General features: G+C 38.1%; 1 protein-coding gene across 10 annotated transcripts in view; it reads left to right on the plus strand.

Moving 5' to 3' along the window:
- HDAC9 (histone deacetylase 9) overlaps nt 1–14,574 on the plus strand; it is a 456,537-nt gene that overhangs the window by 265,280 nt on the left and 176,683 nt on the right. For 7 of the 10 annotated variants that reach the window (XM_082290871.1, XM_082290873.1, XM_082290872.1 and 4 more), the window contains one exon: nt 6,205–6,474. In XM_082290871.1, coding sequence (XP_082146997.1) covers nt 6,205–6,474 — 270 coding nt within the window. Of the gene's footprint in view, nt 1–6,204; nt 8,778–14,574 lie in introns of those variants that run through there. The other 3 variants (XM_082290867.1, XM_082290875.1, XM_082290874.1) reach the window with 1 other exon arrangement.

Raw genomic sequence — 14,574 nt, forward strand, 5'->3', positions numbered from 1 at the left:
CTGCAAGGACACAGAAAGCCAGGGGGCTTCCTTATGTATTTATGGAACTTGATTTTTAAAAACTGAAATTAAAGGGTAGCCAATAGACAAGAGAGTTTTAAAAAGATCAAAAAAGATCAAATGGTGGAATAGCTTTTAAATAGTGAATTTAAAGTTATAGTCTTTAACTTTTTAGCTAAATTTCAGATTGAACACCTGTGACTACATAAGGTTTTTGAACTCTGCTAGCATGGTAGAATATACTTTGATTGGTCTTAAAACTTGCCTCTGTTCACAGTTGAAGTTACTTTTTCATTACATAATTTGCACAGCTTTACACTCAAACTCTGCAAAGCAGATTTATAGTTATTTGAAACTTTAAACAGTAAATATTCTAGACCAGGTAGGAAAGCAACCTAGTATTTTATTTCTTAGGATAAGATGAGGCATGTGTCAAGTAAACACATGAACTTGTTTTTTTCTGTTGTTCTCTCTGTAGATATAATATAATAATATATATAATGTATAGGCTGTATAATGAAATCTGCACAGAGGTGCAGAGAATGCCTTTTCATTCATGGAAAATGCAGAGGTTTCATTTCATAAGGAATACTCAAGGATCCTAAAAGTTTTGGTAATAAAGATCAGAACCATTTTAAGCTGTCAAGACTGTGAAATGCTGGTTGATCAAGAGTTTAGAGCAAATCAATATCTTCTTTTTTTTTTTTTTTCTCTTGACATTTTATTCCTTATGATTAGGACTTCAGTACTTAAGTCTTTAGTCTTCAACTGAACCCACGATTTGAATGTTTGCCCTGAGTTAAGATGATAGGGCATGTGTCAGCACTCCCTGAAAACTGGTTTTGTTCATATCTCTTTGGCTGACTTATAGCTGTAACAATAAAAACAGGAAGAGAACCAGTTTTTCCCCACCCCACTGCTCTTGTATTTATCTTGTATTAAAAAACCCCCACAAATATTTTCTTTGAGGAAAAAATATACTTCATGAGCAAGCCAGTGGTCCAGTGAGGGTGATAACAAGCAAAATCTAACATAGGTCAGAGGTAAAGGATTCCCCTGGATCATTTACATTTTGAAAAGAAGCAAATCCTTGCCAAAAGGTGTGCCTCTGTCCTTACTAGCAAAGAGGAGATCCCCTATGGATTATTTCTGGTCAGCTGTCAGATGCCTGGCTTTTGATGTGGGAAATGGTATATGTCTCCACTGAAGTCTGACATTTATACCTGTGGGATCTAGTACGCTGACCTTCTGAAAACATTCTGCAAATGTTGACATCTCTTCCAAAAGTAGGTAAAAACCCTTGTCCCAGAATTAATAATGAATGTGAAGTAACCTGAACTCAGCTTGTCTTAGGGAAGACTGGCTTTACCATTGTCAGCTTTAATATACTTCTGTCCAAATGACAGCTTGTTTCCTCATATGCCCTTTGATCACCATTGCAGATCTTCATTCTGCTCAATAAAGGGAGACCAAAGTACAAAACCCCCAGTTAAAATTAGTGCAATTGGATACCAGAAGACCACTACTACAATAAAAAACTTAAAATCTTGATATTATTGTGTATATCTATATTGTGTATAGCTTTGACCCAGCCACTTGCAGAAAAAAAGGATTTTGATATAACTAATCTAAATGCAAAGCCCCTAGCAGAAGTCCATGTTCAAGAAAATCTCAGAAATCAGAATGTGAAGAGTACATGAACAAAGCCATCTGTCTTTAGAAGTTATTTTTGCCATCTATGATGAATAAGGTCTGCCTCTACTGAAGCTGAACTAGCACTGTCTTCAATGGGGCCAAGATTTTATTTGATCAGTGCAGGAACCCTATTTGTGTTCTTAAGTTATGTATTCATAGCATTTTGGCAATTTGTTTTCAATGGTAAAATTCTCTGTATTGGAGAAGTAAAGGGTAAAATAATGGGGCAAATGGTAGTGTGCTCTAAAGTATGGGAAGTGTATGGATAATGTTAAGACTTATATAAGAAACACCAGAATTTCAGTTTTCATTCTAGGATGTCAATTGGTTTAAAGCATCTCTGGATAGGGAATCGGTGACCAGGCAAGTCTGTGAGGTAAAAAAATATATAGGAAGTGAATATTCATTAGTACTTGGATGGTGTTTTCAGTTTACCAATATCTCTTAATAAAAAAATGAAAAATAATACAGAAATTTATGTTGATGGAAAAATAGAACAATTGTCAGTAGGAATATTAAAATATTGATTAGATTCAGATTGAATTAATCATTCACTTCTCTGAATGATATTTAATAGAATGTGAAAGACCAGATCAGGTTCAGCAGCAGTATATCAATGTAGCTTCATTAAACATATTACACTGAAGTTTTGGTTTTGCAGCTTACAAATCTGACTAGCATCTTCTGAAGGTGAGAGATATTCCTTCAAATATTGCCTATAGCAGGTGATTATTTGGACAAAACTAAAGGAACTGATGCCTGTTTGGAACTGGGAAATGCCCAGAGCATTTTTGCCTTTGTTGAGAACTAATGTTTAAGCCGTAATGCAGGAGAATGATTTTGAAAGACAAATACATCCCTTAGAAATACTGTACTACGTGAGTAACAGAGACAAAAGGAAGCAGGCACCACATTGTTTTTAATGCAGCTAACAATGTACACACAACACACAGAGCTGGTAAAGTAATCTTACTGCCATAGGGGAGAAGGAGAAAAAGTGTTCTGTAAGAACATACATGAGTTCTTAGAAGTGACTGCCATGTATTTAGAATGAACAATTAATTAAGGATAGAAGCATATTGGTTGGCTGTTGCAGGACTTTGTGGTTTTGTCTCTTTGTAAGGACATCGTATTTAAAAAGATAGGGGCTGCATCTGAAGGACTTATAAAATGGTCAGTTGCAGTGTCCAGATTATTTAACCATCCATTTTTCTGTACAACCAAGCAGGTTAGGATATGTTTGATGTCTTTTTTTTTTTATTGGACTCTTGCAGTTATACAATGGAGGTGATATCTGTAAATACTTCTTCTCCTGCTGACACTATTTACTTTGACTCATGCATATCCCTTATATCTTAATTTCCTGAAAACAAAAGCAAAAAAAATATAGGTTACATTAGCATGAAGGCAGTTTTTTAGTGACCACTTAAATTGGAATAGGTGATAGCAGTAAAGTATACAGGTTAAATATAACCAATATGTGCAACCCTTCATTTATTAGGGTAATAAACTATGGGCTTGTTATTGTTTTTAAACATAGTCCTACTAAACCTCAGATTAAGCAATCACTTTTTCAAAATAAAAAAAGATGCATTAAAATTAGGAGAAAGTCCTGCATGTGACCTACAAATAAATTCAGGGAAAAGAAAGGTAAATGGGTGTTTAAAGTGGAAGGTTTGAACATTAAGCGTAAGCAGAAGTATCCAGCTGTGCAATGAAAAGACTTGAGCAGTGTTTCATTCAGAACACTTTCTGCTGTGTAATCCATCTTTAGATAGAGAAGATAGAAATACCAACTCTAAACTGCTATCTTCACATCTCTCCAGATACAGTTCTACTACCAGGAGATATAATTTGAGATGTTTCTGACTTAGGAGAACTGCCCAGTAATGATATTACTATAATTACTGGAATAGTTTGGGGCCAAACTGTCCTTAAAAAAAACTTCAACATATATGAAAGCATTGTGGTGATACAGAGAAAACAGTCAACTGTGGCTTGGCAGTCTGAGCAGCAGAAGGGATTTTCAGGTTTTGGGTCATGTCCCCCCCATTCCATCCATGCAGTTTGATCATGCTCCATCGTATGAGAGGACGTGACTGTAGTGCCTCATAGCCCCTTGCCTGAGGCTTAGTTAAAGTCACAGTGGAAAGGGTGTTCTTAATAAAGCTTTGCCGTAAAGAAGATAAAATAAATACACTTTGTAAAGTCTATTGAGCAAATATATAAAGACTTTCATTTTACAGAGTTTTAGAAAATTTAATTTGCTTATCTCCTCTTGTTGCTGAAATCTGGAGCAAATCACCTACTGAGTTCCACGGCATGGGAGCTGGCTCCAAAAGAGGAACACTGCAAGTTGAAATGCACACAAATACCACTCTGAGTCTCTGCAGCCGCCCTGCGTGTGGTTGTTCTCTCCACTGATTGCATTCAAGAAGTGTTCGAAGGTGATCCATGTATAGATGCTATACTGCAGTCCTTCATGTGTTCCCTCAGAAAGCTCAGCAGCAGATCTGTACCCATACAGCAGTGTAAAGAAGACAGAGCCGGACATAAAAGTGAAAAAGCATAAAAGAAAGGAGAGCAGTAATGAGCTAAATATGTCTCTTAACCTTGCTGTAGGCATGCATTCATTTTCTCTTGGCTTCCCCTCCAGAAAACCCACCTGGTGTCAAGTAACTGGCACAGGGAATGGTTTACAGATGGATCAGCCTCAGATGTTTCAGCTTGTATTTGCTCACTAGCAGCCAGCCATGCAGCCTTACCTGCCTTTCTCTTCCTGCTTGAGGAGTGGAGAAGGCTCCCCACAAATGGTTAACTAATTAGTAATAAGAACAAGGAGAATAATAAGTGAAAGGAGCGTACCTGAACTTATTGCACGCAGTTAGCTTTAGTACTTCTTGGTCAGCGTCATCCCCCTGAGAAACAACTGGAAAAGATTTATAGGTTTGATCTGAGAAATTTTTCAGATGCTGCGTAATAAAAGGAGACTCTCCACATTATTTGAACTAGTAAGGATTGCCCAGCTTAGGGCATGCCACCTGCAGCATACAGGATACTTGTGTTGTGATTTGCAGTTACTACAGTAATGAAGAGGGATTTTTTATTTGTTTCTTTTTAGTAAGCCATTAAACTCCCATTACACCTCAAAAATGAAGGTTTGCTGTGAGAATAGCCAGACAGTCTTCCTCTGAGGAATTTGTTTCTCCACTGATGTGAGGCATATGCATCAAAGTATCAACTGGAACTGTATAAATTTGTCTTTCAACTCCTCTTTTTGACTTCATAGGATTTTCTAAATCCAGCTGCAGCTTCTTGATCACAGTTTACTTGACAACCCGGCATTTTTCTGTATGCATTAGCAGGCTGAATGAAACTGGATGGTCCATGGTTTGTGACAAAAACAGACATCCTGAAGCCATCCATATACTCGGTAACTGAGTACATAACACTAGCTAAAACTCAGTTTGAAAGACATGATTGATAGTTGAGGGGAGGTATCTGGGAAGAAGAGAGTACGTAAGAGTAATGATAAAAGGTGGTTTTCCCCTCTCAGGATATTTGACTTCGATGATACAAAACAGTATTTACTTGAAATCAAGCAGGCCAGTTGGATAAATGATAGTTACTCACTTGACCCTGCAACTTCTTACTCACATGTCTGATTTGTGCCTCTTCTAACAAAGTGGGGAATTTTTTCAGTTTCGGTTTTTGGCTATGTTTGGAGTATTTTGGAATGCATTGGCTTCATCTGAAATAGCAAAACACAAACTGCACATGATTGCAACGCTCAGGCATCCAGCACCTCTGCGGAGCTTTACAACAGCAGTTACTGGGCTAGAACTGGTGTTGCCTGGGTAGCTCTGTTATTAGATCATCTTTGCTGGAACTGGGATACCTGTACAATGCACCACAAATGCTGTAGTCCTTCCAGTCATGGACAGACAAGCTTGTAGTATCCTTGTGCCACGGGATAGGGGACTGACATCAGTTCTCTGTCACTTCTCCTTTGTTGGCTTTCAGTGCCTTCATGCTTTAATTAATACAGATGTTTTTGTGAAAATTCTCTAATTTGCTTATAACAAAATATTATAGCTTAATAGTTTGCTTATATTTTACTGTTCCTTTATTATTCTGTGTTGTGGAAAATTAACTGTAAGATGGCATTTCTGCATTCATGTTTGAAGAGGATGAAAGAAGACTAATTTCTCTTGTTTACCAGCTGTAACAGTCTAATAGCTGTGTCATGTTTTTCATTATCCTGCCTTTTTTTTAGTTTATTGTTATTTTATAGCACTCTATATACGTATATGGTATTTTCTACTGCAGAATAAAAAGTGGCCTTTTGCTTAGGGACTTTTGTTCTTTTTCCCTTGTACATCAGTGTTTTGATGGCACACGGCTACATGGGTTTGCTGTGGGCACTTTGATTTCATCCATGCAGATCTCGTACTTGGTGTTTGGCATCAGTGAAAGGAGTCAGTACTTGTTCCCCTCTTCTCTTTCCAGATGCTTTCTAAGTCCATTGAGCAGCTCAAGCAGCCTGACAGCCACCTGGAGGAATCTGAAGAAGAGCTTCATGGAGATCACTCGATGCAGGAAGAGCAAGCTCCCGCCAGCGGTGCCAGCGTTAGGGCTGAGAGCAGCAGTGCTGGTGTGGATGACAGAATAGGACTGCAGGTGGGGGCTGTGAAAGTCAAAGAGGAGCCACTGGACAGTGATGAGGATGTTCAAACCCAGCAAATGGAATCTGGGGAGCAAGCTGCTTTTATGCAACAGGTAATAGGCAAAGATTTAGCTCCAGGATTTGTAATTAAGGTTATTATCTGAACATGACATGCATTTTCTAGGCTTTGATAAGCAACTGTGTTTTGGTTCACTGAGCTAGGAAATCCTGATTGACCATTCGAAGAATTTAACAAATGGAGAAGTGTTGTATGTACACTTGAAAATATAGTGAAGCTCATCCTTATGGCCACTAATTGAGAAAATATCTGTTGCAGTCAATTATTCTACATAAATCCTTGCATAATAGCTGATAGACGTTGTGTTAGCCCAGAAATACCTTACATCACTTAGTTCTAGTGAAAGAGAACTCGTATCACCTAGCCTGTTGAGATCAGCAATTGATGGAATTAGTTTCCAGACCTGATTGATGAAACACTTTTCTGATTTTGAATCCTCTGACTTCTGCTTTCAGCTGTCTGTATATATTGTATCATACTGTAGTCTTGAACACTGTTAATGTTAGGGTATTTTTTTCCCCAGTAGACAGGTACTGACTGCTATCTTAGTGGTCCCAGGCTGGTGTATAAAGTTTAATTTAGAGAAAAGTACAAGGTGGATATAAAGAGGCAAGGCAAGGCACTGTTTTAAAATTTCATTGTTTTCTTTTTTGCACTGCTTGGTTAATTTTTCATTCTGTCTTATTTGATGACAATGTCCGCAGAGACATCCTTAAATGCAGCAGATGCAAGTACTGGTGAGAAGCAAAATGCAGCGTTAGGTTCCAGTCAGTTACTAGGACATTGCACGAAAAGCACAGAACTGTTACTGTTATCATCTGATATCCAATCACTTGCTTGGTTTTTTTTAAATGAAGACTAATTGTACAATATCACATAACCTTTACCATGGAGTCTCATGGACAAATCCTAAAATAACAACTGTGCATGGAATGCCACCTTGACAAAAGGCAGGTTCAGCTTGCCTGGGTGCTTTAGCCAGAGCTGAAAGGCGCAGCCGTGTGTGCAGCCCGCGAGCTGCATCCCGGTCCATCCCTTACAGTCGGCAGAACAAGGCTGGGTGCAGTGCAAGGCCCTGTTTATTTAAGTCGATACTTTGTCAGGTCCCTGCTGTTCTCCTGCAGAAAAGTGATTTTGGGAGGGGGGGCAGGAAATGCCTTATGGAAACAGGAAGCCCAAGTGATTCATGTGCTGAGGAATGCGGGGCAGGGGGGACGGGGCAGCGCTCCCTCTGTTTTTAAAGGCACTCTATGAATTGATTTATTGTCAAAGAAAATAACAAAGCGAGTAGGGAAATTGTTAAGGAAGCTTTCCAGTGAAACATTTCCTTCATATTCCCTTTTGATATGTTTACCTTGTTTTATAGGTTTACTTTTGTTAAGCTAGTTAAAGATTCATTGTATTAAGATCTCCTTTAATATGGATAATCCCAAACTGACCTGGACTCCTTGTCAGGTTTTTTTTCTATTAAAAATATTTATATTTCTAAAGCTGAGGTATTTTAAGGTGCAGTATCCGGTTTCAAAAGAGATAGTTGTTTTGCCAAATGTAGAAATTGTTCTAAAATATGTTACTAGCATGTGTTGTTTACATTATGTTCTAATACTATTCAGTCTCTTCTAAAATTTTGCAACTTCTAAAGATACATTATCCGTTTTCCTAGAAGGTCTAAAAAAGAATGACTAAATAGCTGCTGTTAACATGAAAGGCCTCAATAGATAGAAAAAGATTTAATTGAGAAAAACACAGGTGATTTTAATGTGTGCTTCATATTTGAACAGAATTTTTTCTCCATCCTGGATGAAAAAAATTACATATACATTCAAAAAGTGAAGGCTATAAAAATGAAATTATATGTGTTTCCCGTTCTGTATATTTTTGATTTTCTTTCAAATCTGACTTTAGCCTCATCAAAGACGGTAGTGCATCTTTTAAAATACATTTGTGGAAAAATCTGCAGTTGAGAAGAATTTTGTACAATATCATTTCAAAGACATGTATTCAGAGAAGACAAAAGATATTTTTATAATGTCATTCAGGTGAGAAACCCCAATACATTAGTACACTTTCATTTCAGAATCTTTCAAATTTGGATAAAATTAAAATAAGAGAAACTACCTGGAACCAGTGAAAAGGAAAACTGGGTTTAAACAACCACATTTCTAATTGATTATTGTCTCTTACATTTTAAATCTACTGTATTTATTATAATTTACACCCTTAGAGGTGATCTCTTGTTTTGTGTTGTAAATATATTCTGTTTGTATGTTCCCTTTTTTTGCCTTCTGATATAAGTCTCTTCCTTTCTCGAATAAAGTTTTTTTTTAAAAGATCCCCTTCCAGATATTTGACTTTGTGTAAAGTTGGTAACTTAGTGGTTTTTTTGCTTTGTATAATAACCAGATATGTCTGATACACATCGTTGAAACAATTTAAACTTTTGGGAGCAAGGTTTTTATTACACTATTCTTACAATAATTACACAAAGTCTTTCTTTTTGGTCTCTGTGTTTTATCCTACATCAGCCATTATAAGTTTTAGTGAATGTGGAATAGTATTGATGCATGCTCATTTTCCCATCATGGCATCTGTCTTGAACATGTGATCATACCACATAGGAAAGGTAAAAGCAAATCCCGGTTCCTCAGCTTCTAATTATCCAAAATTCAGATGAGCAGTAATAATTTCCATGATATTTCTAAAACCTGCCTAGACCCCTGATCTGAAAATGTGCTTGTACTGACTTTTTGATATTCATCAAGGCCTTTACAAAACTAGAGTCCACCTGTAAATATGCTGGGGGAGAGGGAGTCCATGAACTTGGCATGAGACAGCGAAGTCCCAATGTAGAGAACTTCCATGAAGATGTTAAATACTGCGTGACATTTCCTGAACTTTGCTTAGGATCTGCAGAGAGAAACAGCTTGTACTGCATAACAATTCCTGTTGCTACAATACATGAATTATTACTACCAAAAGAGTTCGAAAAACTACTGCGTTCTAGTTCTTTTAACTGTTCATTTCATTTCCAAAGGCTCTAAGCAGCTTTGATTCTAGTATAACTTTAACTAAAATAAAATCTTATGTTTCAACAACATAAGTAGGTAAGAATAAATAGTTCTGTAAATCAAATTCAATTATTTTCACTGGTATAGCAGCAACGTAATGTTTCATCAATAATACAACCCCCCAAAATAGATAAAAGGTCAAGCTTTAGCAGAGGAAAGCTTAAAACAAGCTTTAACAGTATAACATTGTACTTCTTGCCTCATTGTTTATAGTATATTTAGAATCCTGTGTCTTTAAGTAAATCATGTTTTCATAACAGGAATTTTATTGCATTTCTTTTTGTTTAAATACCTGTGGTAGAATTAGAAGAGCAGCCATAATGTTTTCAATTTACAACATTCCCGCGTTGGAGACTGCACCTAGATTTTTCTAAATTATTTACCCTGCATCAGAGCACCCATCATGAAGGAAATAATCATAATTTAATACAATTCACAAGCCTTATGTTTTTTCCCAGGCTGATGTGCATCTATTTTTTTTTTGAACTGGAGATGTTTATTCCGTCCTGTTTTCCAAAAGGTAAAGCCAGTATCACTGATAGCTGCCAATTTAAAAGTAATTGCTAATAAATGAAGGAAAATCCTTCATAATATTTACATACTCAGACAGACATTACTGGAATGTAGATACTGTAACATTAGCCTTTTTTTCATCTTCTGGCATTAACAAAATAGGATTAAAAGCTGAATGCCTCAGCAGAGCAGGAGCACTTCAGACACTACCACCACTCATTTGTGCACTATCTTTATTCCATCTTCATTATCATCAAGATCACTAAGACTTTCTCCATGTTACTTAAGCCAACCATACCCTGTTTTTATCTTCACTGGAATTCTGAGGTAAAAATCTATAAACTTTTGTCCCAAACAGCAATCTAAAAGTGTTTACTTATTTCTCCCCCTTATGAACACTTCACAATTTGCAGCCAAAATCAGCTAAGCTGAGTTAATTTCCTTATTGTATTCTGTCCTGCTAGCAGCATGTCCTACTTATCCACTTAAGAAATGTTTGTTTGATTTTGATTTATTTGTTTAGTTTCTGATTTCCTTATGCAGTTCCCATCATCTGGGTGGTAATGGAGCTTCTGTACCTCATTTCTCTGTGGAAGAATATAGTTTAGAACACCATCTGCTGAATTACTGGTTAGGCAAACAGAAGAAGAGCATCCTGGATGAAATTATCTTCACTGGGGTAGAGCAATAATACAAGTCATTTTTGTGGAATTTTACTGCTCTATTTGATCGACTTTGTGCTTTGCATTTGTTTTTTTTTTCCTCTTCTTTTTCTCTTCTGATTCAGCCTAACTTGGATTAATATTTAAAGGTTAAAAATAGGATTAGCTCAAACTGCCTAGCCAGCAGAAAAGCTGGGTTCCTCAGCCATGCTCTCACTCACACACACACCCTGGCTTTGGAAGGTGCATCCTTTAGGAATGTACCAGTTTCTGGCCCCCATTTGCTGAGCTTGAGTGTCACACTCCTGCTTGTTTTGACTGTGGCCCATAACTCATCTAGCCTGTACAGAACAACTTCCCTGGCTACCTGTGGGCACACACATCTGCTGCAGTCACCCAAGGATTATTTAACCAGCAGCTGAGAGTTAAAGGAGTCCCCTTAGTAACTTGAAATCATTCAGCAGTGTGATTTGCTGTGATACATGGGGGCCTTAGACTAGGGTTGTTTTGACAGACGAGATACTTACTTGTAAGTGATCCAGTGCCTTAATTAACCGAATGTTTTGAATGTGGCTGTGGAGTCTTTGTTGCATTTGTTTTACTTTATTTTCCATAGCTGTCTGGAAGTAACTGTGTTGACTCTTAAAGGTACATAGCCCTGAAATACGAGGGAGATGGTTTGGAGGATATGATGTTAAAAGCATCCCTCTGTACACTTGATCCTTCCAGGATGGTTACAGCATTTTTGGCCTTGAGAAGTGCTGTGAAAGGCAGGATAAATGGAAATGTAAGTTTTGAACAATGTCAGACTTACAAATAAACCTGCCCTCCCCTCTCCCCCCTCCTAAATTAGATTGACACTGCAGTCTTAGCTCAATTCATCTCATTTTTTGTAGGCTGCCTTAGCTGTTTCCTTTTACTTTGCAGCCAGTAAGAGATGCTAACCTTGCACCTTCCTGCCCTTCCTCAAGTCTGAGACTGCACAGTCCCAATAGAACCCCTATACAACACAAGCTGGCTCTATGATTTCTGGGACCAGACATAGTGTGGATGGAGCAAGGAGGTGGAGTGCTGTGTATCTGGATTTGTTTTGTGAAAATTTTTCATCTATCTACATGCAGGGAAGCCTCTGAAGATTTAGCCTGCTTGTTCTCAGCATTATTCTTAAGGGCCTCTTCATTTCTATCAAGTTTCTAACTGTGGTCTTTAAAAACTATGTTGCAGGAAGAATATTTCTCTTTTTTTACACTAATTCTACGTGAAAGTGCATAATAATGTGAATAATTACAAGTAATTATTCTTTCCCAAGTAACTATACTTTCCCATCTCCAGATCGATGGGAAAATTATCCTTTTTTTTTTTTTAGGAAAGCCTCAAATCTCTTAACCTTAATAATTGCCAATATTTATTAGTTATTAGTTATTTATTATTTTTGTCTCCTTTTGTAAACTTCCAGTTACAGAAGGCAATAACACTTATTGTATCATAAAACTAATGTCTGTCTGACTGTGTAGCATTACAATATAACAAAATTATTTCACTTTATTGGTACCTGCATGGAATAATGTTGACACTGCTCTATTTTTAGGTCCAAGAGATTTTATGCTTCTTTTCCTCTTTCAAATTCTTAGGCTATAGCACCCCGATACTTTTGTTATTGCTCCCATTTGTGAGAGAAAGCAGAGAGTCAGGAAACCACTGGGGCAACAGTAGGCAAAATTCCTTAATCAGGGCTACATAACTAGTGTGAATCAAAAGCCTCCGAGTCCAGATCCCAGTAATTATCAGTGCACATTTTGACAGTTTGATGATACTACTTTCATGCCTTTGGGCAATTTATCATTTCCTGTATCCTACAGCACAGAGTTTCATTAATATTGTCATTGAAGAGGATTATGTGTTCTTGGAAAGCTACTTCATTAAATGCTTCATTTTGGAAAGAATTCTGTTTTGACCTCTGAAGGTCTTTCTCCCTGTTAGACAAGTTTTCATTTTTCTCCTTCCTTTAAAATATGAGAGTGAGTTAATGCACTCCTCAGTATATTGCTGGCTAAGTCTTCATAAAGCTCCGTTGTTTAATGTCCTGGAAGTGCAGCTCAGCCCTAATGCCTTGGAGACATAGGTGCTCTAATGCAGAAAGCAGTGCATAATCTGTCTCCTCTCATGTCCTGGCCCGTGACCCTTGGATCCCCAGGAGACCAAGAAGGTGTTTCTGTTCAAACTGCCTGTATTTCCTCAGCAAAGGGGCTTGTGAAAACTACAGCTATGAGACTGCAGCAATGCAGCAACATCAAGGGCTTAAGAAGGCTTAGCTCAAGTTCTCTCTAAAACAGCTAGTACAGCATGGAGGATTCAGTCTCGCACTCCTTCCTTAGTCTTTTCCTTTTGTTCCCATCAATAAGATCAGTGTGATAGTTTTTAGGTGGCAGCCTGCAGATTTTTAAAGCAGATATCTGTTATTGAACAGACCCAGAAAGAGCACAGGGTAGAAGCACTACTGGGAAACACTCTCCTGCTGTGTGCAGAGGGACAACTACTGAGACCAGCTGCTTCTAAGGCTTGTTCTCCTAGATCTTGCTCTACTGAAAATAAAAGCTGAAGAGCTACTACACATCAGAGACCACAACTACATCACTCAGCTACCTGACTCCACACAGGGACAGGTGGTGATCTGGTTTCCCTCATTTCTGAGCCATTTTGACACCTTGTCTTAGGGTATCAAAAGCACCCAAGCCCAACAGCATATCTCTTGACATCTTCCTTGCTTTCTAGAACTTCTTGGCTTTCACCACTTACCTAAATTTGTAGAGGTCTTTTCTCATAGTTTCCCATAAGTTTCTGCATAGATTTCAGTTTTCTGGAGCTACTGACTTTATACAGAGAGCTTCAAATCTTCTCTTGTGCTATTTCTGACAGAAATGAAAATGGGAATGCTGAATACAGGTGCCATCACCCCAGGTTTAGTCCAGGGACACCTCACATCCATAGCTCTTTGGCCCTTTCTGCAGGTAGTTTGGTCTCACTAAGGATGCTAATTACCCAGTTAAAATATGCACAGAATTACCCATTGTGCTGTGTGACAGATTTTCTCATAACAATCTCCATCCCTTCTCAGGCAGGCTCTGAGAACAGAAACACAGGCACCTCAGGACCAGCAAGAGAAAAGGAACAGGAGCAAGATCTGTTCCCGCAGCAAGAGGCTGAGAATGAGCATGGGGACTGTTACTTACCCGTGCTGATGGATAATGCACTAACCAGGCAGGCTCATTTTCCCAAGCCCATTGACTGCTTTCAAGTTAGATGCCATTATATGTCACTGTTATAGTAGCTTGGACCCTCCTGTAAAAGAAGTAATCCTTTTTTTCACCTCTCTGGCCCTTTCCCTCCATCTTCTAATGAAAGAAAATGACTCAAAGCCCATTAAGTCATTTTAATTTTCAAGTTCTTCTTTTAATGGCTTTCAAAATGCTTTCAGGCTGCGAAATCAGTTGGCATGGAACGCACTGGGTCAGAGAAGAGGCAGTGGGTTTAGCCTGGTGGGATGTCATACCCACAGGAGCACAGCGTTCGTGAAGCTGCTGTTGTTAAGGTGAGATGCAGGTGGACACGACTGAAACTGTGTTCCACAACACAGTTCCCTTCATAATTTTGGTCATGAGTACCCAACCCTAGAGACCTTGAGTGAGTGGATCATTTAAGTCTGAAAGGGTTCTGTGAACTTGGCTGGTCAGTGATAGAAGTCAGTGTTTGTTTCTCTATCTTACTGACATGGCCAACTGCACATTTAGGTCATCACAAAAGGCTGAATATGAACTTATGGACAGGTACTTAGAGTGGGTGAGGTACATTAGATAAGAAAAAGTTTTGAAGCCCTTTACCAGGATCAGGATC

The sequence above is a fragment of the Coloeus monedula genome (genome assembly GCF_965178545.1).
Source record: "Coloeus monedula genome assembly, chromosome: 1".
Taxonomy (NCBI): domain Eukaryota; kingdom Metazoa; phylum Chordata; class Aves; order Passeriformes; family Corvidae; genus Coloeus; species Coloeus monedula.